Here is a 17,255-nt window from a genome sequence, read left to right as displayed (position 1 = left end):
TCATTCAGTAGGAGTGTCCACTTGCTCTGTGCTGGCTCCTGGGTTTGTTGATTGGTAAACAGGTGGCTTTGGGAAGCTCTGGCCTTCTTATCTCTGAGCCTTTGGAATTTCAGGTATTTGTCGCCCCTCAGGAAACTCAGGAAATTAACTTTTTTCTACCGAGGCCTTTTCCCTATCTGCCTATTTCCTTTCTATCTCCTCAAAAATACACATAGATTAAAATATATCTGCGTAACCATTTTTTACTATCCCCAGATAACTGGGTTTTTTTTGGTGGTACTGGGGATGGAACCCAGGAGCCTTCTACCTCTGGGCTACACTCCCACACTATTTTATATTTTTTATTTGGAAACAAGGTCTCCTAAGCCAGCAGAGGCTGGCTTCGAACCTGCGCAGTCCTCCTGTCTCAGCCTCTCAAGCGCGGGGATTACAAGTGTGCGCCACCACACCCGGCCAGATAATATTTCATAACTGAGTTTTCCTTACTTCTCCGTACTATTTAATTACGAGTATTAGCAGTAATTAGAAAAAAAAAAGTGTTGGTTTTTTTTTCATTCTTCTTGCCTGAGCTACTGACTTGCTATCTTGTGGCCGATTTCTTCTGCTCTCTCTCTCCCCTTTATGGTAGGATAGTCTGTGAGGCTCTCAGGCCCGGCCCTCCACTCACACCTTAGATGACATCCTATTTTCTCCCTTGCTCAAGGACTCTGCTCCTTCTATTAACCACATTTTCTTTTCCTTGTAATCTTTTTTCTCTCATGTCTTACTACTTTAGCCAGGTTTGTTTTCATTATGGTGTCAATTACTTTAAACATTTATATTATTCAGGTAAAAGTGTTACTCAGTGGTAATCCCAGTACTTGGAAGGCCGAGACAGGAAGATTGCAGGTTTGAGGTCAGCCTCAACAACTTAGTAAGGCCCTCAGCAACTTAGTGAGACCCCGTTTCAAAATAAAACATGGCGCACGCTTGTAATCCCAGCATTCGGGAGGCTGAGACCGGAGGATTGCAGTTTGTGGACAGCCTCAGCTACTTAGGGAGGCCCTCTGCAACTCAGTGAGACCCTGTTTCAAAATAAAGAATAAAATAGGGCTGGGGGTGTAGCTCAGAGATAGAATGCCCCTGGGTTCCATCCCTAAATACCACAAGAAAAAAAAAAGTCATATTAGAGGGCTGGGTATATTATACCCATATTATAGTGGTAGAGCACTTGTCTAGCATGAATGAGGCTCTGGGTTCCATCTCTGGCACCAGACACACGAATCATATAAGTCGTGTTGTTTATTTGTTTGGGGTGTCTCCCCAGGACCCTTTCCCAAAAGAATTTAAGTTTCATTAGGCACAGACTTAATTTTTTTAATCAATCTATACCCAGTGCTTGAAACAGCATGGTAAGGCAATCAATAAATTTCAAAATAAGTGCCCTTTGTTTTTGTTTGTGTTTTTTGTTTTGTTTTGTATTTTTGGTGGTACTGGGGTTCCTAGAAGCCCTTCTACCTCCGGGCTACACTCCCAGACCCATTTTATGTTTTTATTTGGAAACAGGGTCTCTTAAAGCCAGTGAGGCTGGCTTCGAACCTGCGCCATCCTCCTGTCTCCGCCTCCTAAGTGCGGGGATTACAAGCGTGCGCCATCACGCCCAGCTAATAAGTGCCCTTTGAGTATGCAAGATCTTCTTCAGTGTTTCACACATCTTAAATAATATTCAAAACACATGAATGATCACAAGGACTATAACGTGAAAGTACTAAGCCCACCAGTCTGCCTGACTTGCGATGAGGATCCACGCTCCGGGTGGGCAGCGCCGGCCCCATCTGAACAGCTCAGCTCCTTCCTCAGAGTTGAGCAGCGCCCGCCTGCCCACGGGAGCTAGGGTCTTCCACTGGAATGGAATGTAAACTTCACAGCCTAAGCACTGTTTACACTTCGCTTTTAGCCACTTGGGGGGAAAAATCCTATTCGCCATACAGCTTTTTCATTCTTAATTTGTAACGCTGAGATCCTGTCCTCTTCGCTAGACTGCTTTCCTTCCCATCCGTGGGATGCTCTGCCTTTCAAATCCGTCTCTCTCCAGCATCTCATTACTCACCATTCTACGGACATGACCTGTGCTGGTATTTTGGGGTTGGAGGGGAGTTACCCTTTGTGTATTTATTTTGTAAACTTTCAGCGCTCTCTTCCTTCTGCTAGACAATTCCCTGAGGTGTTATGCAAGGAAAGATCCTTGCTGTTTATTGCCAACAACCATACCTTCGCATTTTGTTTCCATGGTTTTTTGTGTTGTTTTGTTTTCGTTTGAGCTCCCAGAAACACCATCTATTAGCAGTGGCGGCTCACATCCTGGGTTTATTTCTGGCTTTACAGAGACGGCTCTGGTGTTTTATTGGGAAGCAGGGTGCTGACTGTTAGCTGAGATTCCTTTCTCGTCCCCGTCTCCTTCGGTCCTCTCGTATCTACCCAAGTGCATTTGCTTTGGGAACATGGAGGGCGCCGAGTGCTCCAGCGCTCCGGGAGAGCAGTTTTGATGGCATCGTGCCAGCAAAAGCCAGCTTGCCGTGGTTTGCAGGGCGGCCAGCAGAAAGCTTCGTCTTCACTGCGTGTCAAGGGTTTTCGTCAAGAATGGATGCTGGATTTTTTTTTCTTATTGCCTGCTCAGTGTTTATTAGTGAAGTGATAGCATTTTTTTTTTTTCCTGGCTCGTTGGGATAATGTTACATATAAATATATTTTTATGCATCCATCCCAGGAATGTTTGATTGCCTACTATGAGTCGAATTCATAAATGTGAAACTGGTGATTTTTATGAAATGTTGTAGGGTTTTCTGATGAATTTAGAATTGATTTTTAACTCTTTCTTTCGCTTTCTCTCTCTCTTTTTTTTTTCTTTATGTGGTACTGGGGTGGAACCCAGGAGCGTTCTACCTCTTAACTACACCTTTATCCTTTTCTTAAGTTTATTTATCTATTTAATTTTTTTCGAAAAAAATTTTTTTGTGGTACTAAGGATTGAACCCAGGGCATTCTACCTCTGAGCGACACCTCCAACCCTATTTTTTATTCTTTATTTTGAAACAGGGTCTCATTAAGTTGCAAAGGGCCTCACCAAGTAGCTGAGGTTGGACATGAACTTGTGATCCTCCTGTCTCAGCCTCGCAAGTGTGAGCCACCACGCCCAGCTTATTTATTTAATTTTGAAACATGTCTGCTAAGTTGCTGAGACTGGCCTTGAACCTGTGATCCTCCTGTCTTAGCCTCCAGAGTGCTGAGATTATAGGTATGCATCACAGTGCTGTGTGTGTGTGTGTGTGTGTGTGTGTGTGTGTGTGTGTGTGTTTTGCTGGAGTTTGAAACTAGGAGCATTTTACCTGTGGGCTATACCCCAAGCCCTATATTATTTTTTAAATTTGAAACAAGGTCTTGCTAAGGTGCAGAGGGCCTTGCTAAATAGCTGAGGCTGGCCATGAGTCTGTGATCCTCCTGTCTCAGCCTCCCAAGTACTGGGATTATAGGGATGTGCCACCATGCTTGGTTTTTATTTTGTAACAGGATCTCTCTAGATTGCTGAGAGTCTAAATTGGTGAGGCTGGTTTCAAACCTGTGATCCTCCTATCTTAGTCTCCCACTTACTGGGATTACAGATATGCGCTACCACACCTAGCTCAATTTGTAAATATTGAACCGTTTTTGTAGTATTAGGATTAACCTTATTTAACTGTGACATATTGCTCTTTCATTTTTAAGGATTTAATCTACTGCTGCTTATTGCTAAAAATTCAAAGCCGGGCATGGTGGTGCAGGATTGTAAGCCCAGTACTTGGGAAGCTGAGGCAGGAGGATTCCAGGTTTGAGGATAGCCTCAGCAAGTAGTGAGACGCTCATCAATCTAGTGAGACTCTGTTTCTAAATAAAAATAAAATAGACCTGGGGACATAGCTTGGAGGTAGAATACCCCTGGGCTCAATCCCTAGTACCACAAAAAAATAAAGATAAAAAATTTCCAAAGGTGCAAAAGCTAGAAAATTCACATTCAATCTATAATAATAATAATAATAATAATAATAATAATAATATAGGATAATCCCTGTTAATAGAGATTTCTGACCCTTTTCCTTTTTCAAATTTCATAAACATTAAAAAATTTATTGGCAAACAAAAAATGTATGTGAATTTTCCCGTTGATGTTCATGGTCGTGCTCTAGAAGTTGCAGAAGGAGAGCCGCCTCCCAGATCAACTGTTTCCGCCCTCCAAGTGATGCTGTGCTATAGTTCTTGACGCCTCTGTTTTATCTGGACAGTATGATATTCCCTCCCTCCAGAGGTGTGCTGAATTCTATGTAAAAACTAACTGGAAGCCACGCATAGTGGTGCAGGCTTGTAATCCCAGCAATTGGGAGGTTGAGACAGGAGGATTGCGGTTTGCAAACAACCTCAGCTACTTAGTGAGGCCCTTTGCAACTCAGTGAGACCCTGTTTCAAAATAAAGAATAAAATAGGGCAGGGGTTGTAGTTCAGAGGTTGAATGCCCCTGGGTTCCATCCCCAGATCCAAAAAAAAAAAAAGAAAGAAAGAAAGAAAGAAAGAAAGAAAGAAAGAAAGAAAGAAAGAAAGAAAGAAAGAAAGAAAGAAAAGGGAGGCTGGGGGTATAGCACGGAGGTAGAATGCCCGTGGATTCCATCCCCAGTACTGCAAAAAGAAAAGAAAAGAAAAAAACTAACTGAGAGCTGGGCCTAGGAGCACACACCTGCACCTTATTTCCAGTACTTGGGAGGCTGAAATAAGAAGATTGCAGGTTGGAGGAGAGCCTCGGCAATATAGTGATACTCTCAGCAGTGTAGAGAGACCCTGTTTCAAAATAAAACAAAACAAACTGAGCTTGGTGGTTCTTGCTTGTATTGCAAATTTGAGGCCAGTCTCAGCAATTTAGCAAGGCCCTCTTCAGCTTAGTGAGACCCTGTTTCCAAGTAAAAAATAAAATAGAGCCGGAGGTGTTAGCTCAGAGGTAGAATGACCCTGGTGTAATCTCTAATACCACAAAAACAAACAAACAAAAAACCAGAAAAACTAGCTGAGGTTAACTTGTTTAAACAGTCTTCATTGAGTTCTTCTCGGACTCCCTGAAACTTTATTCTACACAAGGGACAAGTGATAAATAAAATATTTAGTATATAAGTTGGTCCTAAGAGCTATGGAGAAAACGTCAGGAAGAAGGAAGGGGTGGTAATATTATTGAAGAGAAATCATAATTACCGTGCTGAAGACGTTCTCATGTGGGCAGATGAAGGTTATTGCTAAAAGAGAATTCAACAGCAACGAACATGATCTGTCGCTACATAGCACGGTATCAGCGAACCTCACCAATGTGTTGAACAAAAGAATGGGAACACAGAGAGTGCTTTCAGTAGGACTCCAAGTGCACAGATCTGAGAACAGCCAGCTGTGCCTGTGCTAAAGTTAAGAGAGCGCTTACTATTGGACAAGCAGCGGTGCAGGAGGAGACCTAGGGGATTCTGCGATGCTGGCTACACACTGCTTGTTCATCCGGGTACTACTAACAGCAAGGCATGCTGTTTGTGAAAATTCGCCAAACTGAGCATTTATAATGTGTGCATCTTCCGGCTAAATATCACACATCAATAGAGTTTTTCTTTTTCAGTACTGGAGATTGAACCCAGGGGCATTCTACCACTGAGAGGCACTCCCAGCCTTATCTTAGTTTTTATTTCTAAACAGGGTCTTTCTAAGTTACCGAGGGCCTCACTCAGTTGCCGGGGTTGGCTGCTAACCTGCGATTCACCCGTTTCAGCCTTCCAAGTACTGGGATCACAGGCATGTGCCTGTATGCCAGTTTGTTTGTTTGTTAATTCAAAATCAGCTGTCTTTAGCTGAGTATGGTAGTGTACACCTGTAGTCCCAGTACTCGGGAGGCTGAGACAAGAGAATTGCAGGTTCACAGCCAGCCTCAGCAACACGGTGAGCCCATGTTTCAAAATAAATACATAAATACATAAATAAGCTGGGCATGGTTGATACACACTTGTAATCTCAGTACTTGGGAGACTGAGACAGGAGGATCACAGGTTTGTGGAAAGCTTCAGCTACTAAGTGAGGTCCTCCACAACTTAGTGACCTGTTTCAAAATCAAGGGGGAAAAAATAGGACTAGGGTATAGCTCAGAGGTAAAATGCTCCTGGACTCAATCCCTAAATAAATAAAGGGAATGAGAATATAGTTCAGAGGTAGACTGCCCTTGGGTTCAATCCCCAGTACCATAAAAAGAAAATAGGAGATGGAGGTGGAGGCAGAGAAGGAGAAGGAAAATAATTAGCTAGTTGTGTTGCTGGGCATGGTGGTGCACATCTATAACCCCATTACTCAGGAGGCGGAGATAGAAGGGTCACAGGTTCAAGGCCAACCTCAGCAATTTAGTGAGGTCCCTTAGTAATTTATCAAGGTTCCATTTCAAAATGAAAAAATAAAATGAAATGGGTCTGGTGTGTAACTTGGAGACAGAATGCGTCTGGATTCTGCCTCTAATATGTAAAGAAAAGATAAAAAACAAAAAGAAACAATTAGCTGTCTTATTGATAGGCTATTTCTGGAAATATACTACCTGGTCTTATTTCCATTTGCATTCTCAACATCTAGCAGAATGCATGGCACTTTGAAATTAGTGAGTGTGTGTGTGTGTGTGTGTGTGTGTGTGTGTGTGTGCGTGCACGCTGGAAATATACTACCTGGTCTTATTTCCATTTGCATTCTCAACATCTAGCAGAATGCATGGCACTTTGAAATTAGTGAGTGTGTGTGTGTGTGCGTGTGTGTGCACGCTTGTGTGTGTGTTTGAATGAATAAGTGAATGATAAGCAAACGAGGCCCTGCAAGTCTCCGAGTGGCACTGTATTTGGTCTCCTTTAACTGCTCATCCTGAGGAAACTGAAGCAATCGCTATTTTCACTATTATTCCCCTGTTTAAAAAAGCCATTGCGGCGGCCAGGCGTGGTGGCGCACGCTTGTAATCCCCGCGCTTGGGAGGCGGAGACAGGAGGATCGCGCAGGTTCAAAGCCATTGCGATCCCCTTTGCCTATTGAAGAATAGCAATCTCACTCAGCAGACATTAAAGTAAGTAGTTTTAGGACTTAGAATTAGGACACCAGGTAAAACGAGGACAGGAACCTTGTCAGTTGCACCTGGCGGCGGCAGGTCTGGCCTCGGTGGTATCACTGGGCAGAGGCTGCAGAGGCCAGACTGTAGAGATCTCAGAAGAAACAGGACGTGAGGAATTGCAGACAGCCATTGCTACAGACATTTCAAGTCCTTTGACTATGAAAATGAGTAGGAAATGTACAGGGGGTTGATTGATGATTTCTTTTTTCTTTTCTTCCTCCTCTTCCTCCTCCTCCTCCTCCTCCTCCTCCTCCTCCTCCTCCTCCTCCTCCTCCTCCTCCTCCTCCTCCTCCTCCTCCTCCTCCTCTTCTTCTTCTTCTTCTTCTTCTTCTTCTTCTTCTTCTTCTTCTTCTTCTTCTTCTTCTTCTTCTTCTTCTTCTTCTTCTTCTTCTTCTTCTTCTTCTTCTTTTTGTGACCCTGAGGATTGAACTCAGGGTATTCTACCTCCAAGCTACATCCCCAGTCATATTATATATTTTTACTTTGAAACAGAGTCTTGCTAAGTTGCTGAGAGCTTCACTAAGTTGTCACGGGTGGCATCCAATCTGCAATCCTCCTGTCTCAATCTCACCAGTCCTGGGATTACAGGCGAGCATCACCATGCCCCACTGACAATTTTTTTTGGTAGTGTTTGCGTGTGAGTTTATCATAGAAGAAAAACTAGAGCATATTTATATCTTCAAGGAGGAAAGCTGTAGACAAGCCTGGTTTTCATACATTGATTTTTGCATTTGATCTTTTAGACATTTATTTACCAACTGGTTAGTAAGTACCTGTTGTACCAGTCCCGTCTCTGACTGTCGTAATCAGGCAGTGAGTGAGCTACATCTCGTCTTTGCCTGCACCCAGCTGACAGTCTATAGAGAAGAGAGAAGCTGCAGAGAATGGTGACAGAAAGATGATAGTCGTGTGAGAGGTGTGGAATCTAAACACAAGGGGAAGAATTCGCATCGTCAAGAGGGATCTTTTTGATTGGGCATGGTGGCGCACACCTGTACTGGGGAGGCTGAGACAGGAGGATTGCAGGTTCAAAGCTAGCTTCAGTAAGTTAATAAGATCCTCGGCAACTTTTTCAAAAGGTGGAGAGGGGCCGAGCATGGTGGCGCACGCTTGTAATCCCAGAGCTTGGGAGGCTGAGACAGGAGGATCGCACAGGTTCGAAGCCAGCCTCCGCTACTTAGTGAGGCTCTCAGCAACTTAGTGAGACCCTGTTTTCAAATAAAGTATAAAATAGGTGGGGAGAGTAGCTCAGAGGTAGAATGCCCCTGGATTCAATCCCCAGCGAGAAAGAGAGACAGACGGACAGACAGACACACACACACACACACACACACACACACATACATTGAATTTCAAATTAATAACTACCAAAAGGTAGACATAATACTAATAACTTTTGTGTGTGTGGCACTGGGGATTGAACCCAGGGGCATTCTGCCTCTGAGCTACACCCCTAGCCCCATTTTATTTTTATTTGGAAACAGGGTCTTGCTAGGTTGGTGAGAGTCTCACTGAGGCCATCCTCAGCCTCCCAAGTACTGTGATTACAAGCATGCGCCACCACCGGCAAAAGGCATCAATGCTGACAAGAAAACTGTTAATATAGCCTAGTGGCATTGCTCTTGTGCAAGAGTGTAGAAAAATGGCACTAGGGAGGGCGAAGCCAGGTAGAAGGCAGGAGGTGTCATCCCAGCCGCTACCCAGCAGCCTGATGCTAGGAGGGACCTTCGCCATCTCCTAGTTCCAAGCTACCAACATCGGTTCACAAAACAAGCAGCCGAGAAGGGTGACTCATGAAACCTGTACATGAAGCTAGTGGGATTCTGCAGAGTCACGTCTGACAGAGGGACGAGGAAGCCAGTGTAAAAGTGAAAACCTGTACCTGTAAAATCCCTAAAAAAGAAAGAAGCCTCGTTGGAGATGATAAGGTGTCAGGTGTTCCTCCCACATAGGGGCAGACGTGTGCTTCGTTATCTGAACAAGGGCTGTTGTCATTGCTTTGTATTTAGGGGCCTTGTACAATATATATATATATATATATATATATATATATATATATATATATATATTTTTTTTTTTTTGTGGTACTGGGGATGGAAACCAGGGGCATTCTTCCCCCAAGCTACACTCCCAGCCTCTTTTTTATTCTCTATTTTGAAGCAGGGTCTCACTAAGTTGCAGAGGTCCTCAGTAAGTCTCAACTTAGTGAGACCCCGTTTCAAAATAAAAAATAAAATAGGGCTGGAGATATACCTCAGAGGTAGAACACCCTGGGTTTAATCCCCAGCATACCCCCCCACACACACACATGTTAGTATAACTCCAAATTTAATGAGGACCTCACAGTGCGGGAGATTTTCAGGGATTAAAATCAAGGGAGATGCCGGGTGTGGTGGTGCACGCTTGTCATCCCAGCATTCGGGAGGCTGAGACAGGGGGATCACGGTTCGCAGACAGCCTCAGCTACTTAGTGAGGCCCTTTGTAACTCAGTGAGACCCTGTTTCAAAATAAAGAATAAAAAATAGGGCTGGGGGTGTAGCTCAGAGGTAGAAAGCCCCTGGGTTCCATTTCTAGTATGGAAGAAAAAAAAAAGCCAAGGGAGAAGCTGACAGCTGCGTGGTTCCCAAATCACACTCCTGTGCTATTTAAGTGATGCAGTTTTTCCTTTCACATTAATAGCCCTCCCTCCCTCTCTCCCTCCCTCTCTGCCTCTCTCTCTCTCTCTCTCTCTCTCTCTCTCTCTCTCTGTAATTAAATCCTCAGTAAGGATAACTTGATTATAGTCAAAATACAAAACTTGAAGGTTTTGTTTGCTTGGTGGTTTTGTTTTGTTTTGTTTGTTTGTTTGTTTGTTTTGTATTTGCAGTACTGTGGAAGGAGCCCAGGGTCTCATGCATGTTAGGAAAGTGCTTTACCACTGAGCTACAATCCCAGCCCAAAGATTACCTTTTTTTTTTTTTTTGGCAGTACTGAGGATGGAACCCAGGGGCATTCTACCTTCAAGCTACACCCTCAGCCCTATTTTTTATTCTTTATTTTGAAACATGGTCTCTCTGAGTTGCAAAGGGCCTCACTAGGTAGCTGAGGCTGTGTGCGAACCACGATCCTCCCGTCTCAGCTTCCCCTATGCTGGGATTACAAGCATGCCCCCACTACACCTGGCTCAAGATTATATTTTTAAGTATTAATTTAAGCTGGACATGGTAGTGTACCCTTGTAATCCCGGTACTTGGTAGGCTGAGACAGGAGAATCACAGGTTTGGGGCCAACATCATCTACTCAGTGAGGCCCTCTGCAACTTAGTGAGACCCTGTTTCAAAATAAAGACTAAAAAGCCAGGCGTGGTGGCATATGCCTCTAATCCCAGTACTTGGGGGGCTGAGACAGGAGGACCACAGGTTTGAGGCCAGCCTCAGCAACTTAGTGAGACCCTGTTTCAAAATAAAACATAAAATAGAACTGGGGAATATAGCTCAGAGGTAGAAACCCCCTGGGCTCAATCCGTAGTGCCACACACCAAAAAAAAGAAAGAAAGAATAAAAAATAGGGCTGAGCCAGGCATGGTGGTGCACACTTGTAATCCCCGCACTTGGGAGGCTGAGACAGGAGGATCATACAAGTTTGAAGCCAGCCTTAGCTGGCTTAAGAGACCCTGTTTCCAAATAAAATATAAAAAATAGGTCTGGGAGTGTGGCCCGGAGGTAGAAGGCCCCTGGGTTCCATCCCCAGTACCATAAAATAAATAAATAAATAAATAAATAAATAAATAAATAAATAAATAATAGGGCTGAGGGTGTAGCTCAGAGATAGAATGCCCCTGGGTTCAATTCCCAGTTCTGCCAAATGAAATAAAATAATGAAAAATATTAATTAAAAAAAACCTCGACTTCCGGGAAGATGGCGACGGAGGAAAGTGGGGCTTACAAGCCCTGCTAACAACCAATTTCTATTACCGCAAAATCAGCGCCTTTCATAGCCAGAAAACACCATCAGCAGAGAAACAAAAAATGTAATTACAAGGGACAGAGAAAAAGAGGGCTGGAAAAACAAGGCACCAGAAAGAAACGAGACCGCAGTGCTGCAGCCGGAGCGGAACCGCGCGGGCGCCATCTTTCCTTGCAGCACCAGCCCCAGAAAGGAGGGGAACTCAGAACGGAGCCCAGAGCCACAGAGAAGACACTCTGGCCTCATGCCCAAGGACGCGGCAGCAGCACCTTACTGCCGGCGGCAGCGGCGAATTCACCGGACGGCACCAGACCAACGCACTCAACAGCCCACCAGGCTCCAGAGAGGAGTGGCGGACAGCGAGCCGAGGTGAGCCGCTGCGGATCAGCTGGGAGGAATTCAGCAGATTTCTTGGCGCAGGGAGCATCTAAAGCTCCCAGGGGCTGGGCTCAGCACACCTTGCAGGAACTCAGAGCGGAGTTCAAAAACAGAGAAGAAATACGCCAGCCTCATGGCCAAGGGCGTGGCAGTGGTGCCATATTGCAGCGAATTCACCGAGTCCACTACAACTCCATCTGCGCACTCAACAATGGTGAGTCAAATTGTGGGCCCTGGAGGAGAAATCCCAGTACTGTACTACTAGGGACTTGACCCAGTGGGGGAGTGGCGGTGGCAGAGATATCACACCATAGGAGAACACCCAACCTGGCACACACACACCTCCCCTCCCCGGTCTAAAGCAGCCTCGATTGACTCCCTGGGTCTGAGACTCTGCGATACAACCCAGTATAGAGGAGTGGGGACTGAGATACCACAGACTCGAGATCCAGAGCACCTTAAGTGAAATCGTAGTGACCCAGGGAAGAACCCAGAGAAGGCACAAACTTCCGAAATCATGGGAAAGAGGAATAACACTGGAGCAATGAATGCCCACAACCCCACAACATCAGAACCTGATAAAACAGAAATTCAGAGATTTCTAGAAGATCAAATCAGGAAAATAACTGTAGAAATAATAGAGGTGTTTTGAAAAGAATTCAGAGAGAGTCAAAAAGAGATAAAGGATGCAATTAATGAAGTAAAGGCCTCAATTCAAAGCACAAACAACCGATTAGAACACATGGAGAATAGAATCTTGATCTTAGAAGAAGATCATTCAAAAAATGAACACATAATTTCTAATTTAGAAAAAAAAAAAGCCGACAGCAGGAATCTGACATTGAAGAAATATGGGCCCATTTTAAGAGAGCTAACCTAAGAATAATTGGAATAGAGGAGGGAAAAGAAGGTGAAACCAAAGGGATAAGTAATATCTTCAAAGAAATAATAGCAGAAAAATTTCCAAACATAGAGCAAGAGGTCAATACACAGGTCCAGGAAACTTATAGAACTCACATAATTGTCAAAATGACCAATGTGGAAGCCAAGCAGAGAATCTTAAAGGCAACAAAAACAAAGGGCCAACTGACATTCAGAGGCAAACCAATTAGAATCACTCCAGACTTCCCAAACCAAGTCATGAGAGCCAGAAGGGCTTGGAGTAACATATTCCAAACTCTGAAAGAAAACAACTTCCAGCCAAAAATTTCCTATCCAGCAAAACTTTCTATCAAATTAGATGGAGAAATAAGAAGCTTCCATGACAAACAGAAACTGAAGGAATTTATGTCTTCAAAACCAGCGCTAGAGAAAATACTCAAAGAGATTAACTAAAAAGAAGAAATAGGTAACACACACCATAACCAGAGAAACAAGATTTTCTATCCAACAGACAACTAAGATTGGTTATCTGTGGAGATTCATTATTTATGTTAGTCTTTTACCTATCTCTAAATTGTATTGTTTGCTTTTATTGTTGCTAATTTTTAGGATTTCTAGTTGGAATACTAATATACCTTCAGATATAGCATTTGGAAATATTTTATCCCATTCTATTGGTAACTTTTAACTCTGTTTACATTGTCTTTGGATATACAATATGTTTTTATTTTTTAGGGAGTTTGTTTACCCTTTTGTTGCCTGTGCCATTGAAATCATATCCAAGAAATCACTGCCAATTTCAATGTTGTGAGGTTTTATGACCCAGATTTTCTTCTAAAAGTTTATAGTCTTAAGATTTATATTTAGGTCTTTTATATATTTTGAGTTAATATTTATATATGGTGGTAGGTAAGGGTCCGATTTTATTCTTTTTCATGTAATTATTACTTTTCAACAATATTAAGTTAAAAGATAATTATTTCTTCCACCAAATGTTCGTGGAAACCTTGTCAAAAATAACTTGACAATATATGGAAGAATTTATCTCTAGGCTTTTATTTAAATCCAATTGTTTATATATCTGCCTTTATAACAGTAGTACACTGTTTCAATTATTGTAGCTTTATATGGTTTGAAATCAGAAAATGTACATCTTCTAGCTTTGTTCTTTTTCAAGATCGTTTTGGGTATCTAGAGTCCATATTCCATATTAGGATAAATTTTTTGTGAAAAATAAATAAATAAATATATGATAGTTTCACTTTAAAAAAGAAAAAGTAAGAAATATTCTCTGGTAAGAAAGAAAGCAAAAAGAAATCTTGAAATGTTATCTTTAAGTCATCAAAAGCTTGGTATCAGACAAATGAAACTGTTATGTGAGATTATCAATGTTAATATTGGCTAAATTGCTATAATACTAGATGTCAATCACTAAGCCAAGCATGGGAAGAAGGGATGGGGAGGGAATGGGGTGGGGATCGGGTAGGGGCTAACTGGACAATATGTGTATGTATGTCTACAAAAGTATTATTTTTATCCCATTATGATGTATGCATACAGTGCACCAATAAAAAATTTTTAAAAACCTCAAAATTGTTATCCTCCCCTGTGATTTGATAGGCTTCCTTGGGTGGGGACGAAAGGGATGGTATTAGAGCTTGCGCCTGGGAGTTGCAAGGGGGTACGTGACCTAGAAAGAAATGTACGTGTCTGGTTGTGTTTGGGAGGAGAAGAAGTAAGAAACAGAGGGTCACTAACCTCATGCAACCCCTTCATTTGTCAGGTGTGGAACCGGAGGCTCAGAGAAGTGATGTGATTTGCCTAAAGTCATGCAGCTCGTGGCCGAGCCGGGCCTAGAAGCCAGGTGTCCTGGCTCCCACGACGCCCCGCAGCCCGAGGAATGGAACAGGTAATACGACTCCCGAGGGGGCCGCGGGGCAGTCCCTCCAGCCCAGAGCTCAGGTTCCAGCTAAGAAAATGGAGGAAGCATCCGCTCAAAAAGCTGAGTTAAAGGGGGTGGGGGGTAAAAATCAAAGCTGGGCAAGAAAGAGAGGGTAGGGTTGGGAACTTGGAGCTCAGGATTCCAAGATGGTGAACAGTGTACCAGGTGCCCACGGCAGCGTCACCTTCCGAAGGTGGAGTTACTGATGGCAGCATCACGCCTGTCTCCAAACAGCTTGGTGGTGTCGTGCCCCAGCTCCTCTGTGGCGGGCTTGCTCCAATGTAATTCATGGAGTTGGAAAGCCAATGCTATTTGCAGGGTGAGGGGTGGTCAGATTAAAAGGGAGTCAGGAAAGTCTGTGAGCAGGCGATCCAGGAGCAGTTAAAGAGGAGAGCCTGGCAGGCGGGTCTTCTGGGTCAGTGTGACGTTACCTGGGCTAGTGGTTGCTAGCACTAGTTGGTGCTGATGATAAAGAGATCAACTGGAAGTGTAACCCATCTGAATGGGAAGGAAAAGAGTCCTCGAAGTCATATACATCCACTTGGTATTTATAGTAAAGGAGTTTCTTAGGCCCAATATTGGTAAAACAAAAACTATCTAGTCTAATCGACGTGAAATGACCCCTGTGTGATGGGCAGACAGGGCTCCCAGTCATGGGCGATGTGTATTCTGCAGAATCTGAGGTATGCTTTCTTTGTCATTCATTTCATGGCTATTAACTGAGCGTCTACTATGTACTGGGCACAGATCTAGGCGGTTGGAATACATTGAGTCCACCAGCGAGTACTTTTGTCTTCCTGGAATTCAGCTAGAGGCAAGCGGCCAGAGAAGCTAGCTAGTCTCTTGGACAAAAAGCAATGGGTGAGAAAGCTAAGGAGAAAATTGAAATGGTCTTAACCAAAGTAAATGCTGAAAAGCAGTATGTTGAGAGGCGGTTTGTCTATGTCCTTTGGAGAAAGAGTTTTCCAGGCAGGGGTAGCTGAGATTACAGTGATCACCCAGAGGATCGGCCTGAATTGATAGGATCTTCTGTCTCCTAAGAGATCAGATACCTGGCAGAAACTTGTAACAAGGAGGTGTCATGGTAAAAGCTACTAAGCAAAGGCCATTGAAGGAAGAGTCCCTGTCTGCAGACAGAAAATGCACATAAACATTTTAAGCAGAGAGAACAAGGGATCAGGAAATTTTGTTACAGGTTATCCAGCATGGTGTTGGGAGCCAGCAACAGAAAACTCAAGAACATCTGCCACCTGGCAGGTTGTCGGGTGGGCAGAAGCATCAGTCAGTGGGTAGCAAGCCGGGCTGCAGTTACCGAGCAAGAAACATTGAAAGGTTCAAGAAACATTTAGAAGCTGGACATGGTGGTGCACGCTTGTAATCCTAGGACTTGGGAGGTAGAGACGGGAGGGTCTCAGGTCTGAGGCCAGTCTTAGCAAGACTCTCAGCCACTTAGACCCTGTTCAAAGTAAAAAAATAAAATAGAGTTGGGGGTGTAGCTCAGAGGTAGAATGACGCTGGGTTCAACCCCCAGTACCAGAAAATTAGGGAGAAAAAAAAAGGGAGGGATGATGTTAGACCCAGGGCATCAGGCAAGAACTTGGTTTCAGGAGCCCAGTTATAAGTCTGGATCCTTAGTCAAATCTGAAAATAAAGCCAGAGAGACTGAGCTCCTGAGCTTTTAAGTCCCACCTGGAAGCCTAGGCTATGGAGAAGCAGGATGAGGGGGGCAGGAAACAGGTAGGGCCCATCTCCACTGGTCCCAGACCAGAGGAGGAACCGCCTGGTGGGTTTCCTGTGTCTGCAGGAAATGCCTTCCACTGGCGCCCTTGTGACGGCCGCGACATCGCTGGCTTCAGAGTGTCCTTTTTCTTTAGTGAGCACAGGTGTTCACTCCCAAACTCTGAGGATGGCTTTCTCAGCTGATCAGGGTGTGCATCATGACCGAATCTAGGTCTTCATCTTCCACTCTGCGTGTTTTCCTTCGGCGACAGCTCCCACACATGCCTGGTTCAAACCAAGCTTCCTTCCATCTCCGGCTCCACTCCATCCTCTTTTCTGTCCGCTCTCCAGGCTTCCACTTTTCTTATTTGTTCTTCTGCTTGGAGGTTTAGCCCATGAGGCTGGAGGCTCCGCATCACCTCCCCGCCACGTCTTCTCTAGCCACTCCTTCAGGTTCCAGAGTGGGAGTTCAGAGAGAAGGAAAGAGCTTTACGTGGTCCTCTTGGGCAGACCCGATCTCTGCAGGTAGCCCTCCCAGAGGGAGAGCCGGTGCTACTACCACAGGAGCTCTTATTTATTTTATTTTTTTGGTGGCACTGGGGATGGAACCCTTCTACCTCCAGGTTACACTCCCAGACCTATTTTATATTTTATTTAGAAACAGGGTCTCTTAAGCCAGCGAGGCTGGCTTCAAACCTGCGCGATCCTCCTGTCTCCACCTCTCAAGCACGGGGATTACAAGCGTGCGCCACCACGCCCAGCTAAGAGCTGCACTCTTGAATAAAAACGTGAGCCATATATGAAATTTTACTTCTTTATTTCTTTGTTTGTAGTGCTGGGGATGGAACCCAGGGCATTCTACCTCCGAGCTACACCCCCAGCCCTATTTTTTATCCTTTATTTTGAAACAGGGTCTCACTGACTTGCAAAGGGCCTCACTATGTAGCTGAGACCGGCCACGATCTTCTTGTCTCAGCCTCCCAAATGCTGGCATTACAAGTGTGCGCCACCACACCCAGCTGAAATTTTACTTCATTATTTCTTTATTTGTGGTGCTGGGGATGGAACCCAGGGCCTTGTGCATACACTAGTCAGGGACTCCACACGTGAACCACATCTCCTGGACACATATATAGTTTTTATTTTATTTTTGTTTCTTTTGTAAGGGTGCACCTTTATATATAAAATTTAAAAATAGAGACGGGCATGGTGGTGAACATTTG

General features: G+C 44.1%; 1 protein-coding gene across 1 annotated transcript in view; it reads left to right on the top strand.

Annotated features, from left to right (window-relative positions):
• Nucleotides 1–14,200: 14,200 nt before the first annotated feature.
• The window catches only part of TNRC6A (trinucleotide repeat containing adaptor 6A), a gene marked incomplete at both ends in the record, with an annotated part of 168,240 nt that continues 165,185 nt past the window's right edge, over nucleotides 14,201–17,255 (top strand). Inside the window, one exon of the mRNA XM_080703922.1 lies at nucleotides 14,201–14,280. Within this exon, the coding sequence (XP_080560048.1) occupies nucleotides 14,201–14,280 (80 nt within the window). The remainder of the gene's footprint in view (nucleotides 14,281–17,255) is intronic.

This window comes from Muscardinus avellanarius, assembly GCF_963383645.1.
Source record: "Muscardinus avellanarius genome assembly, chromosome: 10".
NCBI lineage: Eukaryota > Metazoa > Chordata > Mammalia > Rodentia > Gliridae > Muscardinus > Muscardinus avellanarius.
Note: the sequence above shows the minus strand (reverse complement) of the source record. Positions and strands in the feature narration are given on the sequence as shown.